The sequence below is a fragment of the Rhinopithecus roxellana genome, chromosome 8 (genome assembly GCF_007565055.1).
Source record: "Rhinopithecus roxellana isolate Shanxi Qingling chromosome 8, ASM756505v1, whole genome shotgun sequence".
Classification (NCBI taxonomy): Eukaryota; Metazoa; Chordata; class Mammalia; order Primates; family Cercopithecidae; genus Rhinopithecus; species Rhinopithecus roxellana.
The window spans coordinates 107,822,708-107,841,332 of record NC_044556.1 but is presented as its reverse complement, the minus strand read 5'-3'; the positions used below and the strand labels follow the sequence as shown (position 1 = coordinate 107,841,332).

The 18,625-nt window shown below is 40.2% G+C and overlaps 1 protein-coding gene across 8 annotated transcripts in view; it reads right to left on the bottom strand.

Annotated features, from left to right (window-relative positions):
• Nucleotides 1-18,625, bottom strand: part of SDCCAG8 (serologically defined colon cancer antigen 8) — a 253,354-nt gene that overhangs the window by 39,207 nt on the left and 195,522 nt on the right. Inside the window, exon 17 of one of the 8 annotated variants that reach the window (XM_030935738.1) lies at nt 10,876-11,007. The exons of the other annotated variants lie outside the window; for them this stretch is intronic. Within the exon in view, the coding sequence (XP_030791598.1) occupies nt 10,876-11,007 (132 nt within the window). The remainder of the gene's footprint in view (nt 1-10,875; nt 11,008-18,625) is intronic. 8 annotated transcript variants of the gene reach the window in all.

The window sequence follows — 18,625 nt, the reverse complement described above, 5'->3', positions numbered from 1 at the left end:
GACTTCTGAAGCCTCTTAAAGACTCTGAAAGTCATGCCACAGACACAGTTACAAGGAACTGGTAACTCCTCAAAACCATGCTGCAGGATTAAAGCAAAGACTTCAGATGCTAACTCTCCCCAAACAGAATTCATGGGGACCTCGAGGTCAGTGACACCTTTCAGAGCACAGACTGGAATAGTCAGAGTGACCCAATGTACTCTCCCTTTGATCAACCTTATATTTGACTGCATTTTAGTAAATTATCCATGTAGTTGTATTTTGACAGCTCCCTTTACAGCAGTAAAACAAAATGTGTGCATCGCAAATGGCAAAGATTCAAATTTCAGCTATGTTTATCCAAAATAGCACTGAACTGCTTCTGTACTTATGCTATACTGCCTACAGCTTTACGGAAGGGAAGACAGATGGGATGAATTTAGCAGGGAAACAGCTGTGGCTTGAAGGAGAGACAAGCAAAAGTTTTGCTATCAGGCTTCATTATGTATCAAGGTACCAGTAAAATGTGTATCCGTAAGGCAGCCAAAAAAGTGTTTTTCATTTGACTAGTGATAATTACCTTTTCTCAACAGCTGACAATGTTCTAAGTAGCAATAAATAGGTATAATAATTAAGCAATAAGATACAAGCGTCAGTGCCTCTCTGGGAATTGTGGTTTTCTTCAGGTGTGCTGGGAGGCACAGGCTAAGAGGCCACGGACTTCCACCACCTGAGAAACGGAGCAAGCCTAACACGCTGCCATCAGGGGTGCAACAAATAGAAAAAGGAGAAAAAGCTACACAGGGGAGAGGGAAGCTGGGGACTTACTGGTGTGACCACAACATTACTGAAATAGAGTTAAGCCAATGCCCATCTCCAGTATTTCCATCTCTTTCTTAATAATAAACATGCTTCGGTCACACTTTGTTCTGGTCACCTAGGGCTACTCTACCTATAGCTCGTGAAAATGGAAAACTGGGCTTTTTGTCCTCTGAATCATCTTTATCCATTTTTAAATGTCCAATCAGATGTTCTTCAAGATGGACCTGCTTCAACTGTCTGCGAACAGGAAATGTCCAGTTTTGACATGGCTGGCCTGGTGATCAGTCACGTTGTCAGTTGGGTGGCCTGTGCGTGACTATTCCCTGCTGGCACCAATTCCATTCCCGCGGGTCGCCTCAGGGAAGGCTGACCAACATGCCACCGGAATCCTCCCATAGATCCTCCTAGAGAAAGTAGTGCTCGCTACACACACTTTGTGTTTAAAATAAGAAATCATCCATTTTGTGAGAAAAAATCATGCCTCTTTATCTCAATAGAGGCTTCTTATTGGGTGACCAAAAAATAAAACGTATGAGAATTATTAACACCTGATAAATTGTTCTAATACATAGATTCTTTACAAATGTAATGTATGTCACACTGATGAATAACACCATGTTCCACTCAGATCAATAACATTAATACTGCCACGGTAACAGAAGGGAGAAAGGCAGAGAAAGCCTTAAAAAGAACAAACAAACTCAGACCTACATGCAATGATCCCCTGACTGACAGTGACATTTGGTAGCACAAATTTTCCTAAACAGCTTGGAATGACCACATCACCATTTATTACCACCGAGTGGTAATAAAAAAAAAAGCATTAGCATACTCAGGAGCATGTGCAAACTGATGAGAAACTTACTAGCTTCTTGAGGCCTGGGCGGGAGGATCACTTGAGGCCAGGAGTTCAAGACCAGACTGGGCAATGTAGTGAGACCTCATCACCCGAAAAAATAAAAATATTTTTCGGTGTTGAGGGTGTTGGTACGCCTGTAGTCCCAGCTATTCAGGAGGTTGAAGTGGGAGGATCACTTCAGCACAGGAGTTAAGGCTGCCATGAGCTATGATTGTGCCAGTGTGCTCCAAGCTGGGCAACAGAGTAAGAGCCTGTCTCTTAAAAAACAGAAACTTTTTAGCTTTCTAAATGTTTTAGTATCACCTTCCATTCCCACTCATTCAAAAGGTTGTGTTTTCTTTCATTTTAGGTACAATTATTTCTACCCCCCACGCCCCAAGCCTTTCTGTAACATGCCTCCATTCTTCAGTGACTTGTTTCTGGCAGCATGTGCTGAACCTCTGGCCTCCTCCATCTTATTGCATCTTGAAAAGCCCCATGTTAGCCACTGATTTTCCAGGTCCAACAGGACCATCTTCTCTTTAGAGGCAGAAAGATACTATGGTCGTTCAGTGACAGCACCAGCTTTCGAGTCAGGCAAACCTATTTAAATTCTAGCGTTCCCTCCTAGGACTGTGCAGCTGTAGCCACAATTCCTCCCTCCGAGCCTCCACCTCCTCAATCATAAATTGGAAGAAACCTTGAAAGACTATTGTAAAGTACAGTAATGTCTGAGTGAATTGTCAATAACTAGGGACTACTTTTTTCGTTATGGGAAGGAAAGGCTTTACCAAATTGTCCTTTCTGTCACTCTTTCATTTCATATTATTGCTCCTCTTCTTTTTCTTCTCACTGTCCATAATCTGCCTCAAATTTAAGGTAACATAAACACATTTGAAACTGGTAATATTTTACTATCTCCACCACATTTTTCTCCATCTATCAGAACACAAGAATTTCCTGCATAGAGGAGATTCATGCAATAGCTTAAGGCACGTATCCTGGGACTCAATTCAGAAACTGATCAGATGTCCCTTGTAGGAAAACAGTGGCAGTTTAGTGGCAGGAATGCCATTTAGAGATCACTGAGAATGGGAATATAAAACAATGCCACATCTGATTGGAATCACAGAAAGAGCTTCTTAAAATTTTTACTATTATGGGAGCTAAAATATTGTGAAGATTCTTCAAAAAGCAGCATCCCTTCTTCCCAGAATGGGCAGCAACACTGCCCAGGTTCAAGTTCGGCATCTATCACATAGTAGCTGTGTGACCTTCAGCCAGTTACTTAACCTCACTGTGCCTCACTTTCCTCATTGGTAAAATGGGGATATTGCTAGTACTCACTTCACGTGGTGGTTATGAAAATTCAGTGGGTTTAAAAGGTAAGTGCTTAGAAGAGGAGCTGGTATACAGCAAGCACCCTCTAAAGTTAGCTGCTGCTACAACAGTGATAAGAATTACAACGATGATTATTATATAGTTGTTACATCTTACATAATTATATATCATATAATAACAATTATTGCAAGGGGTGTCAGGAAATTTTTACATGGTAGTTTAACACAACATTCAGTGCTGTCAAACTGTGGAAATTAGGGAATCAAGGAAAGGGTCAGAACCAAGAATTCCTGAAACACAAAAGCAGAGGCCAGGGTCCCTGGCCAGGGAGGCTAAAGGATGGTTGAGCTTCTTACAGCAAAGACCTTAAGATTGTGTGTGCTGAATAGTCAGATGTCTTCATGAGAACACTTCTAAAATTAGTAACTCACTCTGACCCACACAAAAGTCAAGAGGAGGACAGAACATAACTGTATCTTGTGTCTTCTTCATTTTCGGATGGGTCCTGAAGGTTTCTGCAGGACCTCTATCCATACCAGGACACCTGACAATTATATTTCTGACAGAGAGTGATGCCTTGCATATTAAAGCCAAATTTTAAAATCTGTTTAGAAAAGACAAGAAAACACATATTAACAGACTAGCAGCAATGCTGTCTTACAGTGTAAGTCAATAAAATCCCTGTCTCCTGGTTTCCTCATATTGTAAATGGTAATAACCACCCTTGATAACCACTTAACAGAGGGATTGTAGAGTGCCAGCTAAAATTTGCAAAGTACGCTTGAGGTTGCAATTATGTAAACATAGAAATGATCTCTCTTTTAAGAATCAATTTTGAGCGACTTAAATCAATGTGTTAAGGACAAAAGCTTCATAAAATGCATGAAAAATTGGACTTAGATACCATACTTTGAAATCAACCATCAGCATTACAAATGTCACGTATGCACAGACTGTTACCAGCAGAGAAGTTCAGAAGTAAATACACGGCATCTGAAAACCTAATCCTCAATGCATGATGCTAGTCAATAACGGGAAGCACTGCAAATAGGAAACTGACAGGCCAAGCAAAGCAAATGTATTTTTACTTAAAAGGTGAATTCTTTCTGTATATTTTCTACAGGGCTCCTATAAGTCATTTAAAAATTTCAGTTCTGAATGGCCACTTTAAACAGAAAGAATGATGCTTTGGATCTAAAACCAATGATGAAACAATGCGGACATTTACATGAATTATTTTTGGTTTTGTGATAATTTTCATTGTCAATATGACACTGAGAATGAAACTTCTTTTATGGCTTCAGGATCAACAGAATAGACACATGCTATTCTGAATATGAATATTTATAAGATTTTTCCTTAAAGAAAAAAATAGGAAATCATCAATAAATTAATTCTTTACAAAATAAGGTGCACTCAACCAAAAGAGAATGGAAGATCTGTTGATTCCTCACAAAGCATTAATGTTTCCAGCATGCGTGATAAATACCTACGATTCTTCCGCCCATTTTCCTTTTTGGAAGTTGATCACTGTATATTCTGTGACAATCTGCTCCCCTAGAATTTGGAATTTGAATAAAACAGATTTGGTTGCTTTTTCCTCAGATGAATGCACAAAGACCCTTAAAAAACAAATGTTCTTTAAAAGTGTGATGCCCGTATTTAACATTTATTAAAGATATAGCATCTACCAAAAGATTTTCAAGCTGAACTCTAGGTATTCCATCCCAATTCTACAATAGAAAGTTAAGTATGATCAGATTACAAGGTCCAGGAAAAGCACAATAAGAATGAAGAGATAAAGATGGAAGATTGCCCCATAAATAAAATAAAAATAATACCCAGCCCCTTTACCAAAACCAAGTAAATTGCCCTCCCTCTACCCCCTTTTTAAATGCTGGGAATGACCCACTTTAACCTAGGCATATTGGTATAAAAATAAAAGCAAGAAAATCTAGCTTTCTTGATGTATTTACATGAAAATAAACATATAGGCATTGCTAATAGCTCACTCTTAATTTCTCTCTAAGCAGAGCCTCCCATCAGGTTTACTATTACATTCAGAGGCATGCATTTTTAAAAAACACTATTTACTCTGCCACTTCATCTCCAAATTTGTCATCTGACTATATTTGTGCAGCTTCATTAAACTAATCCCCAGAATGGTCCCACGTCGTTTAGCTTTTGACAACTTGAACAGCTCAGTGACCCTGGGTCATCTGCATGACCCAAGCCAGCCACAGAATTAATAAGAGAATTTCCCTACCAACCAGGGCAGGATCAAGGATGAGAGCAGAACCCGATGACTCTTCTCAGACCTAATTATGTCAGGCTTCCCTGTTCAGTAAACCAAAACAGGGAGAGAAAACTGAGAAGGCTTTCCACCAAGATAAATTCTGCGTGCTCCTGGTTCATTCGATGAATAAGGAGTTGGAAGATCCAGAAAAATAGGATGATGGAGACTGAACTGACTGGGTCCATGCTCCGAGCTCCCACAGCCTGTAGACCAGCGATCAGCCCACACCAACAGTCCTTGCTCCTGGAACACGCATCCCTCCGATCTAGAGGCCGTCCTGACCCACTTGTTTGCTTCCTTAGGGGCCACAACAATGCCTAACCAAATATTTGGACAAATGAGAAACTAATTTGTTGAGTAACATTATCAAATGTACTTTGCACTTACAGAGGGTTCTAATAAACTAAATCACATTTATATGCATTACAAGGGGAACTTACTACAATGAATTATGTTGCTAAGTGAAGAATGACTACTTAACTAATCTATTTTGTAAATATGTATGTTGGGTTTGGTAAAAGTGAGATATATTGACAACAGTTTGGCTTTCTATCAAGCTGAATTTGGAGTAGAATATTTTGAATTAGGGTCATTTATTAAATTTCAGAGCCTCTAGTCTCTCAGCATGATCAAGAGTGATCAAGATAGATGGAAGTAGGCCAGGCGCAGTGGCTCTTGCCTGTAATCCCTGCATGTTGGGAGGCCAAGGCAGGTGGATCACTTGAGGTCAAGAGTTCAAGACCAGCCTGGCCAACATGGTGAAACTCAACACTATTAAAAAAACAAAAATTAGCTGGGCGTGGTAACCGACACCTGTAATCCCAGCTACTTGGGAGACTGAGGCAGGAGAATTGTTGAACCCAGGAGGCGGAGATTGCAGTGAGATGACATAGCACCACTGCACCCTAGCCTGGGCAACACAGTGAGATTCCATCTCAAAAAATACAAATACAAATAAAGATAGATGGAAGTAAAGCAATTAATGTTTAGCAACTGGCCTACTTTTTTCATGTTAGGGCAAAATAAAACTTCAAAATTCCCTAGGAATTTTTTGTTAAAGCTTTCAAAAGTTTTCATTTCTTCATTCTGAAATAGATTTCCTCCTTTCAAAATTACACTTTTCTTTTAAAATGTGCCCTAGATTTTCCTTGTCTTGTGAATTACGGCATTTTAATCCTAAGTAGTGTATATAGTTTCAAAATTAATATTGATTTTGGTTGTTGAAAAAAATGAACAGTTAGAAAATTATGTGATGGTGGATTCTATTCATTTTGTCAAGCAGTTTATTTCTACCGTATCTGGGAAGTTTTCTCTGATTACCCCAGAAACCTACCACAGTGGATGGCACATTTGTTACGTTGACTAAAATCCTGAGCAGGTGAATGGCCCACTCTTGCAAAATGCTATGCTGCTCACTAAACAAGATAACAGGGACAAACAGAAGATAGTACAGAGCACGGGCTTTAGATATCTCAGTTGTTGCATAATTTAACTTCTCCAACTCTCCTTTCGCTCCTTTGGAGAACACGACTATTATTATTATTAACAACAATATGTGAGATAACATATTCTTAGCTGCAGCCAAACTCCTATTAGACACTCAAAAACTGCGACCTCTTCCCTTACTCATACTTGTTCCAACATGCCCAATCGGGTACAGTGATGTAGACTGTGGTGCGCTGGGGCTGTAGGGTAAGGAAAGAAGTGCATTCAGAGTAGATGCACTACCTCCCACACTTCCAAGATAATCAAACGTGAGTGAACCAGGCCTCTCTGACCGGCTGACTGGGTGTGAGTCCCGGGAATAGGAAACTCTGATTTTAGTCCTATGGAAATCAGTTCCCAGATGCTCTGCTTGGCCTCTGTGTCTCAGTTTCATAGTTTCAAAGGAAGACAATACTAATAATTCATCTTGCACAGTATATATGAAAAGAAGTATCTATTTCATGTTTTAAAGGTCATTGAATATATAACAGCTAGATAGTTAAAGCAAAATACCATATTCATCAGTGAAATAGAAAAGTTTAGCAGCATTCATCTGTTCTCATTTTAAATTTACCACAGTATGTAAATTAGAGGATTTAAAAAAGCATCAGGCAAAAATCTGAGCTAGGTGCGAATGAAAAGCACAATCAGAAGCAAATTTGTGACTGCTTGAAGTTAAGAGTTTGCCAAATGGGATGGTACTTAGATTTTACTACTAATCTGAGTTTATGTAAAGCCAACAGAAAGATCCCAATGATTGTTATATACCCAGAGTAGGAATTTGCTGCTAAACTGCTGGAGAATATCGGTCTCAGGTTGGCTTTTGTAAACATCTTATTTTATGTGCTGAAATTATCACAGGACTACTACACACTGAGCTGAACTTTAAACACTCAGTCCCAGTATTATATACACAGTCTGAAGAAAACAAACCAAATAAAATTTGGATAAGTAGCTGAATTACCTGATTTAAAAAATATTTTGCTGTAGTTGAGAGAAACTATTTAGCCAGGAACAGCAGTTATTCTATCAACTTAACATTTCAAGATACGATTGATGGCAAAATGAGATAACCTGATCATTCGGAACGGGATTTTCTTGCATCCAGAACGTTCACACTGTATCAGAAATGTACAGAGGCGGGTTTGTGATTCACACTCTTGTAGAGCTCAGTGGGCCAATATGTTACATTGAGACATCAGCCTACTATTTAAACAACACCCTGTCTGGTTTCTATGGAACAAACTACCTTCAAAAACAAAATGAACCATATTAAACGGAGCCAAGGGAAAGTCAAGCTCAGGAGTGCTGCCATAGTCTCGACTCCGAGTCAGGAGACCTGGACTTTTATGTTGCACTGACTCTGCAGTCTTGGGCTGGGGCCTCGAGCCCACCAAGAAGAGGGTAATTTACAAGCGACTGCAGAGTACAGCTGGTGGGACAGGGAGACAGATGCCCACCTGAGTGCCAATCGAAACCTGCTCCAAATTTTGCGATCCCCAGTCTGAATTCCCAGAGTCCTAGAATACTTTTGATTACTTCATGCACCCTCAAATAACATCATGATATCTCATCAACTCCGGAAAAGGAGAGTCATAAGATCAATGTATTTTCTACCTCATAATGCCTAGTCACTCAGAACACTACATTTTGTGAGTGCCTACTGTGTTCCCGTCACCGTACCGGGCAGCAGGAAACCAGTGATGAGCAAGACAGATGAAGTCCTTGCCTCGTGGTACTCACAGCCCAAAGAAGGAAAACAGCAGAGTGAGGGGAGTCACTCAGTTCTTCAGTGTTTTGAGAGGCTGCTAAAGGATCAGACCCAGAACCTTGCCCAGCACAACAGAAGCCCTCACGGAATAACTGGATCTGCTTCTCAGAAAAGAAATGAGTAAACATTAAGTTTTATATACATTTTCTGAAGGTTCACAGCCCACCTATGCATTTCAGTATAAGAATCTCATTGCAGGCTGGGCACAGTGGTTCACATCTGTAATCCCAGTACTTTGGGAGGGTGAGGCAGGAGGATCACTTGAGTCTAGGAGTTCAAAACCAACCTGGGCAACACAGTAGGACCCCAGTTCTAAATATATATATATATAGAGAGAGAGAGAGAAAGAGAGAGAGAGAGAGCGAGAGAGAGCCAGGTGTGATAGTGCACACTTACAGTGTCAGCTACTCAAAAAGCTGAGGGAGAAGGATCCCTAGAGGCCAGGAGTTTGAGGCTGCAGTAAGCTGTGATTACACCACTGCACTCCAGCTTGGGTAACAGAGCCAGCTACTGTCTCAAAAAAAAAAAAAATTGATCATCTCAGGGGTAGGGAGAAGTCAAAAAAGCACGACGGAGAAAGAGAGAGAGGAGTCTAACTCTGTTTGCAAGGGTTACTAGGGGAGGCAACGAAAAGGGGAAGACGAAAAACCTCAACTGAGCCTGTTACTGTTTGCATTTCCTTTTACACAATTAACACATGCTCAGTGCAGAAAACTTAGAAATGGTCAGAAAGTGCAGTGGAAGAAGGCACCCCAGCAATCCCAGAGAGCACTACCGTATTCCTTTCCGGTGTGTGGCCTCTTGTCTGTATGTGTGTGCACACACATGGAAATGCATGAGCATGCACACGCAGGTGTAACGAGAAGTAACAAGAGGGAGACAATTTTATTCAGCAGCTGTGTGGTTGTTAAAGGGCCTTTGATGGAAGGGTTTTTTAACTATGGGTCATGACCCTTTAGTGGGTTACAAAATTACTTTAGCAGGCCACAATCAACTTTTTATTTTACTTTTTGAGACAGAGTCTGGCTCTATTGCCCAGGCTGGAGTGCAGTGGCATGATCTCGGCTCACTGCAACCTCTACTTCCTGGGCTCAAACAATCCTCCCACCTCAGCCTCCTGAGTAGCTGGGATTACAGGCACGCACCACCAAGCTGGCTGATTTTTGTATTTCTTTTTTTGTAGAGATGGGGTTTCTCTATGTTGTCTAGGCTGATCTTGAACTGGTGAGATCAAGTGAGCCGCCCAACTTGGTCTCCCAAAGTGCTGGGATTACAGGCGTGAGCCATTGGGCCTGGCTTAAATTTCCTTTAGTATATATATGTAAGTGTCCATATGCACGTGTGTACAATGTGTGCTTACTCAAGATGCAGGCCACTCTGAATATGCACATTTAAGGCAAGAGTTGTGGCAGAACTGGATGGTCCTGCATAATAGAAGGGGGTGAGGAATGTCTGGCTCCTAGAAATATGAGAAGGCAAAGAATTAGAAAGTTATAGGGTTAAGGAAACTGGGAGATAGGAAAAAAAAAAGTTCCAAGTTGGGAATGCAACCAGGAAAGGACCAGGGAAAGGAGAACTAAGTATTAATGGAGATTGTTATGTTGTTTCTAAGGGAGGTATGGCATGAATGTTTTCCATCTTCTTATATCTTCAGTAAAATCTATGCTGATCAGCAGTACATGTGTGCCTATGAAATCTTTTGGGAAACTCAAGGAGATGCTGAGTTCTATGTGCAAACTGACATGGGGCAAAATTTGAGTCTACACGTGTGAGATACACAAGCTAGAGTATGAAGAAGATGTTACATTTGGGGTACATATCCATCTACAGATCTATAACTATACACCTTCTGTGTGTGCAAAAGATGAAATAAATCCTATTGATATATGAAAAATATCCTATTTCCCCTTAGGGGATATATTTTGAACATTTTGTCATATCAATAAACACTTTTTTTTCAACAAGTCATTTCAGCAGCATTTTAGAATTAAATGCTATATTAATCCTAATGCCTGTAATCCCAACGTTTTGGGAGGCCGAGGCGGAAGGATCACCTGAGGTCAGGGGTTCGAGACCAGCCTGGCCAACATGGTGAAACCCCGTCTCTACTAAAAATACAAATATTAGCCAGGTGTGGTGGCACACACCTATAATCTCAGCTACTTGGGAGGCTGAGGCAGGAGAATCGCTTGAACCCGAGAGGCAGAGGTTGCAGTGAGCCAAGATCGCACCACTGTACTCCCAGCCTGGGCAACAGAGCAAGACTCTGTCTCAAAACAAACAAGCAAAAAAAACAGGTTATACAACAAAACAAACAAACAAAAATAAACAGGTTATACATACCTTATGCTGTCCACGCATATCTCTGCTAAAACAGGGGCTAGCAAGGCTAGAATACCTGCTTTCCCACCAGACAAGAACCCCTGGAAGTCAGGGACTGATTTATCTTCCATATCTCCAAGGTCTGCAGGATTCCTATCATGTAATAGGTATTCAATCACTTTTGTATTTTTCGCTGGTTTTCTGTTTCAAAAGAACCAAACTATACAGTAGCTTAAAGGAGTTGCAAAATAGCTAATGAAGCCAGGGGAGTTCAAACCCTAATGGCGTGGTAGAAAGAACTGAGGACACATATGGAATCAGCCTATACTAATCCTAACCACTACCTAAGAACTTTTAAATGAAAACAATGTCTGTTCCTACAGAATCATTCATTAATTCAATACAGTTTCATATTCTGGGACTTCGGAGATTGATAACACATGGTTCACACTGACGACCTCACAATCTAATGAGAGAAGGACATTGAATGCCGTGAATACAGTGCTCTAAGTGCTAGAAAACAGAGACATTAACCATAGGAAAAGGACTGACTAACTGCCTAGAATCAGGGAATGTTAGCCTCTAGAGAAAGCTCATGTTTTTAACCTTGCCCCTACCCAACCTCAAAAATCCCACCCTGAAAGAATAGTTCTGGTGAGAAATTTGGCAATCAGACCCAAACATATTTTCAAGCTCTTCCTTGGAGCCATTTATTGAAGTGGAGAAGACAGAATCCCAAGATGGGAGTGTGGACCTAAGGGGAAAGGGCCAAGGGACTGTCCGAATTGCCACATTTGCAGTCACTGAGGCCTCCCTACTCTAGGCAAAAAGCCAAAGGGAGTCCAGGACTCCATGATCTAGTCCGGCCTAACAGGAGGTAACCCTGCTAGTGAACACAGTGGCATAATTCAAAATGAGAACTAGGAAATGCAACACTAACACTCTGTGTTAAGGGCCATGTGGAAAAACTGGGGCACTTCCAGACATCGGTCACAAAAATAATGATTTTAAAGTGGAAGAGATACAGAAGTTAAGTATATTTGGTTTGAACAAGAAATGATAATGTGTTTCCAAGGACCGTCTTCCAAGGGCTGTTCTGCCTGGCTATGTGAAAGAAGAAACGTGTTTCCCAGCCTCAAGTCTATGCTGTCTCCTTCATCTATGATACAGAAATCACTAGCAATATGTAAGAGGCCAAATTTAGCTGATTTTTTAAAAAACAAAACTGTCACAAATTTTGCAACTTACCAATTATTCTTTAATGTATCAGCCGCTGGGGAAACCAAAAGCTTAGAAAATATATAATTCATTCCAAATGGCTATCATAAATTTTGTAAAGTCAGAGTCATTTATGTAACTGCTAACAACCTTAGCAAGTCGTTCCATTAAACATGACCTACAAACCTTGAAAAACAAGGATCAACTAATAACACAATGAGTTGTTAAATAGTCGAACTAGAGCAAGGGGGCCATTCCAGTTCTAATGAGATCAAAGCATAGTTAATAGTGTGATTAATACATATTGAGTGTCCACTGGATATGCATCATTATACAATAAAACTATAGATTTTTATTACTTAATAATAGTAATTAGACACACATGTATTGAGTAGGTTTTCCAAGCGTGAAGATGCACATGAGAGGTTATAAAATATTTTTTAAATGTTGCACATACACATCAAGTTCTGCTTTTGTCTCATTTTTATCCTTCTATAATTTTAGGAGATAAAAATATGATGATTTTAAAAAAGAAGATAAAAAGGACTATAAATTCATTTAGTAAATGCCTTCTAAGGGCCAGGATCTGAAATACAGGCAAGAGATACAAAGATGACCAGAGTATGGTTCCTGTCCTTAAGGAGTTCACAGTCTAAACAAGTCAGACAGTCAAAGAATAATTATCATGTCCTGTACGTTTGAGCAAACTGCTGTCTGAATGAAGTACTGAGTAACACAGAGAGTGGCGTTCAGGAAGGCTGTACTGGAGGTGACGGCTGACCTGGGTCTTGGGAGATACGAGGTCTCTAGGCAGGGGAGGAAAAGATCTTTCAGGCAAGAGCACCCGGACTGTGAATTCTCAGAGACAAGGGTTAAGCGTTACATATCTTTTCAACCCCGAAGCCCACCACAGGCCCCTGTTACCATTGTTAGAACGCAATACATATCTGAAGAATGTATGTATATGTAGTGAAAGAACTATAAATAAAATAAATACATGAACAAACACCAACCACCTCTCTACTTCTATTCACACATGATTCTAGATTCCTGAGAAGGAAGAACAGAACAACAGAAAATCCCTTTTCAGAGTCCATGAACTATAAAGAAAAGATGTTTACTCTCCTTGTTTGCTACAGCCAGATTTAGTAACGAACATAACCAAGCCCTGGAGGACCTGTTTCTGTCTAAACCTATGCCTTGACAAGGTCCCAGGAGCCTGGATGAGCCACACCTCAAGCTTCACCTGTGGATGACACCTCCCATTGTTCAGCAATGCGGACGCCTGCAGCAGCTACAGCCAGGAGCAGCTCTCCCGGCCCATGAGTTAGGAAGCAAGGACTCAGGAATCCTGCTGCATACTATGGTATCAGGGAAATAAAGTCAAAATAAAAGCCATGGTTGGGACAGGAAGGGTGAAAGATGGTCACAAGGCCACACAGAAACTAGCTCCTCTAAGAAATGCCACAGGGAGCCATTTACACGCTTAGTTAGGTGACATGTCTCCAACAACCACCCACAGGGAAGTTTGAAGCTCTTCATGCCATATCTTCTTACCCTTCTTTGTAAAGTTTTAAATGTTTACAAATATTTTTATTTATATTATTTTAACTATAACTTAAATTTTAAAAATGGTTAATAATTCTGAAGACTTATCAATGCTTTTAATATCCTAATGTACATTTTGACTCTCTAAAAAGGACATAGCTTACGCGGTATATCCCAAAACTAAGATATCATGCAATCCTTTTTTCAAAGACTATCTGTGAAGGACGGATTGTCTATAAAACACACTTGCAACAGTGCTGCCCCACCCCTTTGGGTCACAGCAGGGTAGCAAAGGAGCAAACAGGTAGTTATTTAAGACAGTGTATGCATCACCATCTTGATGGATACTAAGACCTAATTAAGGAAGAAAAATGGAATGGATGCTCAGATCCCCTTCCTCCCCCCAAAATAAAAGGAAAAGTGGAAGGATTATATTCGCCCAGTTTAGAGAGAGAATAGTTGTTCATTACCTATTGATTTGTTTATTCCTCATTTAGCAATGAGTCTTAATGCATTCATAATGTCTTTTAAGAACTGAGGCATGATTTTGTTTTGTTTTTGAGATGAAGTCTCGCTCTGTCACCCAGACTGGAGTGCCGTGGCGCAATTTCGGCTCACTGCAACCTCTGCCTCCTGAATTCAAGTGATTCTCCCGTCTCAGCCTCGGGAGTAGCTGGGCTTACAGACACGTGCCATCATGCCTGGCTCATTTTTGTGTTTTTAGTAGAGGCAGGGTTTTGCCATGTCGGCCAGGCTGGTCTCGAAATCAAACTCAGGCGATCCACCCTCCTCAGCCTCCCAAAGTGCTGGGAGTACAGATGTGAGACGCTGTGCCTGGTCAAGCATGGGTTCTTAATCCAAGAGTTTCCTAAACCCATCTGAAGTTATTTGTATTTTCAGCCATTCAGTCTTCTAAGAAAGTAGTTCTTCCGTGACTTTTATGCAAGGAGTAGATCAGCTCCCCATCCGAGAAAGCAGGCTGCAGCCCCAGGCAGCCCCAACGGGGCAGCAGGTCGCCTGACAACCCGTACATGAGGTATATTCTCCAGGCTGAACAGTGTCCACTGCTTTTATTGCCAAGTAGCTATGGATGGTTTGCTCAGTATATAAAAGCTCCACTGGCCCAGCTTCTGGGTGGGTTGAGGCTGATGTTCTTAAGCCAGGCACAGAGAAAGCAGAAAGGGAACAGATAAAAGTTCCCTTTCTTCTGCCTCCAAGTTGGCCTTTCTCTGACACAAAGAAAAAAAATGGTCAGGTGCAGTGGCTCATGCCTATAATCCCAACTGGAGGCCAAAGTGGGCAGATAGCTCGAGCCCAGGAGTTTGAGACCAGCCTGGGCAACAAAGTGAGACCCTGTCTCTATAAAAAATACAAAAATTAGCTGGTGTGGTGGTGCATGCCTATAGTCCCAGCTACTCGGGAGGCTGAGGTGGAAGGATCAATGGAGCCCAGGATGTTAAGGCTGCAGTAAGCAGTGATAGTGCCACTGCACTCTGGCCTGGGCAAAAGAGGGAGACCCTGTCTTAAAAAAAGGAGGAGGAAAGACAGTTCATGGAGAATGTAATGCAGATTCTTCTTAACCAGTTCTTATGTTGTACATCTGTACTTGTCTGACTCAAGTAGTTCCTTCCAAAGGACAGTAGAAGCTCTCCAAATGGAGCACCACTTACCCTGATCATCCAACAACAAACTCTTTCCTTCTCCCTCTGTCAAATACATGAATGATGTCCACGGCACACTCAGTACTATGGCCAATGACTGCTGCTCTCCAGCATAAATGGGTGCTTGTGTTCCCACCAGTTGTGCTCTACTTCCTAAAGTCAGCCGTGTTTCTTCCCAAGCCTATGTGTGCTGCTTACATAAACGTAATTCCATGGTTGATGAATTCAGAAATATGAGTGTTAAAAAAAAGAGTTGCTGATTCTATGAAAACACAGTGGAATGATTTAGAAACATTCAACAAAGCTGAATTTCCACCCCCCACAACACAAAAAGTTTGTCCAATTAGGTGTGCCTGAAATAAATGTGAAAGATTTGGTGGGCAAGGCCATTAAAACAGGAAATTCTGCATGAAGGCTGTTTCCCAAATGTCTTCATGTCCTCACTGGGTTTGGAGAAATCAAAATTGGGTGCAATAAAAGATGTATTTTGGGTGTTTATCCAGGGCAAATGACATGGCATGCCAAATCAGGCGATCCTTACACACAAAAAATATGTCTTAGCCCCACATATACATCACCTGTCATGTATTTTTTGACCTTTCAATTAACCATCCAACTTCTGTTCTCAAGGTCACTGGACAAAATAGCTTTTGGTAAACATCTGATTATTTATGTCCATTTTGTATTTTCCTTTCATCATTAGTACTAGTCCACCTCCCTATTTCTGGAAGCATGTAAGTTATTGAGTGGGTACAGTAGAAACACTAGACCTGATGTCAGAAAACAGATTCGAGTCATGACCTGGATTCTTTGGGCTTCCGTTTTCTTATCTATAAAATGTGGTGCTGGGGATGGGGATGGAATGGAGGCTGGGAGTAGATGATGAGAGATTAAGTTGGACTAGATAATCTTTCAAGTCTCTTCTGATTCTATAAAATGCTATTCTATATAACTTGGGTCATATAAGGCAGGCAGAGCTCCTTAAACATTTATTAGTCTTTAGAAATACATTAGAAAACAACATTTGGAAAAATACATATTTGTTATTAATGTTGAGAATAAGTAAATTTACTTGAGATAAGTAAACTTTTTTAAGAATTTTAATTTAAAAAGAAGAAAATACAAAAGTAACCGCATATATAAATGATTAAAATAAGATATAAGTTACCAACATAAAATAGAAATTGAAATCCTTATAATTTGAGAATAAGAAAAGATCTAAAAGATGTTATATCTTAAATGTCCATGCTAGCTATAACAACAAACAAACTTTTAGAAGAAACTATTCTTATTAATTTACAGTTTCAAAGTAGATTACCAAGTTGCATTTCTGGGAATGGTATGTAGTATAAAATTAAATAATATCCAGTGTTAACTTTAATTTCACTAACAACAATTATTGATTGGTGGAAATAAATTACCCAAAGAAACAAATGCCACTTTAAAATCTTTAGAACTGGCCAGGCGTGGTGGCTCATGCCTGTAATCCTAGCATTTTGGGAGGCTGAGGCAGGCGGACTGTCTGAGCTCAGGAGTTTGAAACCAGCCTGAGACCAGCCTGGGCAACATGGTGAAACCCTGTTTCTACTAAAATATAAATAATCAGCTGGGCGTGGCAGTGTGTGCCTGTAGTCCCAGCTACTCAGGAGGCTGAGGTAGAAGACTCGCTTGAACCCGGGAGGTGAAGGCTGCAGTGAGCCAAGATCATGCCACTGCATTGCAGCCTGGGCAACAGAAAGAGACTCCATCTCAAACAAACAAACAAACAAACAAACAAAACAACAACAACTTTAGTTCTACAACAGAATTAAAATAAAGTTAAGCCTAAGACTTAATCTAAATCACACCTGAATTCCCTTACTAGCAATGTGGCTTGTCAAAAATAAGTATTTCTAGATAAAAAGAAAATTATTGGAGCTCACTACCTAACATATTGTTTTGGTGTTCTTTCATTTTAATTATTAATTAAAATGGTGTCTGAATGACCTTCTGTGCCACAAAAATTATACAAACTAGTCTCATATAGAAACATAAGAAGTTTAAATCTAAGTACACATGATCCTTTTGAATAACCATTCGTCATTTGTCAGTGGGAAGAATAAAACAAGTGTAATATTCGGTTTGTGTGCTGCCCTGGAGTCTATATCCATTTCAAGTTTTCTTTTATGATTCAGCTATTCCAAGAGTTCCAAGAGTCTGAAAATATTTCATTAAAAATTAATGTGTTATCCACACAAATGGCAAATATTGAAAACTAGGAATATAAATAAAAAATAATAAAAATAGTAAGTCTACTAATACTGAAGAGGAAGGAAGACAGGAGGGGAGGAGAGCATGTGAAAAGGAGAGAGATTTTAAACATCCGGTTTCTATTCTGGACCGTTATGGAAACAGACAGACACAGCAAGCGGAAGCCAAATTTATTCTTGGGCTCTGACAGGATTTGTTTTCGAACTTGTCATTATTTTTACTATATTCTTCCTAATAATATTTCTCCAGCATTCTAGATTTCCTGACCGACAATACCGGTCTCATTCAGAGCTTACAAATGAGAACTGTGGAGGATTCAGGCACATTGGTGGAGGCTAGCTGCCTTGCGAGGTTACTTGCTGGGGGTTTAAAACTTTCCCAGGAACCTTCTGCACTACGGCACACAATTATGTGTGTGCACATGGCCCCCATCCTATGCATTCTTCCCAAGTCCCATTAAGTGATCTGCCTAGGACCTAACACAACCTCTGGCAGAGCAACAACTACCTGGTCTGTCCTAAAAGGGTGAAGACGAACAAACGATGCCCAATCCACTGATGCTGGTACAAAGGCAATAAAAGCTCCAGGCATCCTCTTTGCCCTTTTTGTAAGAATTATTCCAAGTTAAATAGCAAGCAAGTACCTTCCTTATTCTATCTCAAGCCTTTTCCTTTACATGTCACGGAGAGAAAGTTACACTGCTTATCAAACATGCAGCCACGGACACACACTTGTTCCTACATCAAAATAAAACACAATGGAGCTCCTCTATGCAAAGATAATGAGGGCACTATTTTGAAAATATGAAAGATTTGTTTAACGCAGACTATAAAAACATCTCTTTGCATCAAAATAAGTGTCCCTCTGTATTGCATACTGATTATTTTCTATAGAATTTAAATTGTACATAAAATTATATTTGTGCCTTGTTTAATGTAAATTGATTGTCTCAATTATTGGGAAAGGATTTGAATTTTAATGGACTATTTTGCTGGAGATATGCCAAGCAAATCAGCAAAAACTCTAATAGCTCTAGCTGGAGGTACACAGCCAAACATTTAAATCAGGAAGAAGATGTGGTTCCAAGAATTGAT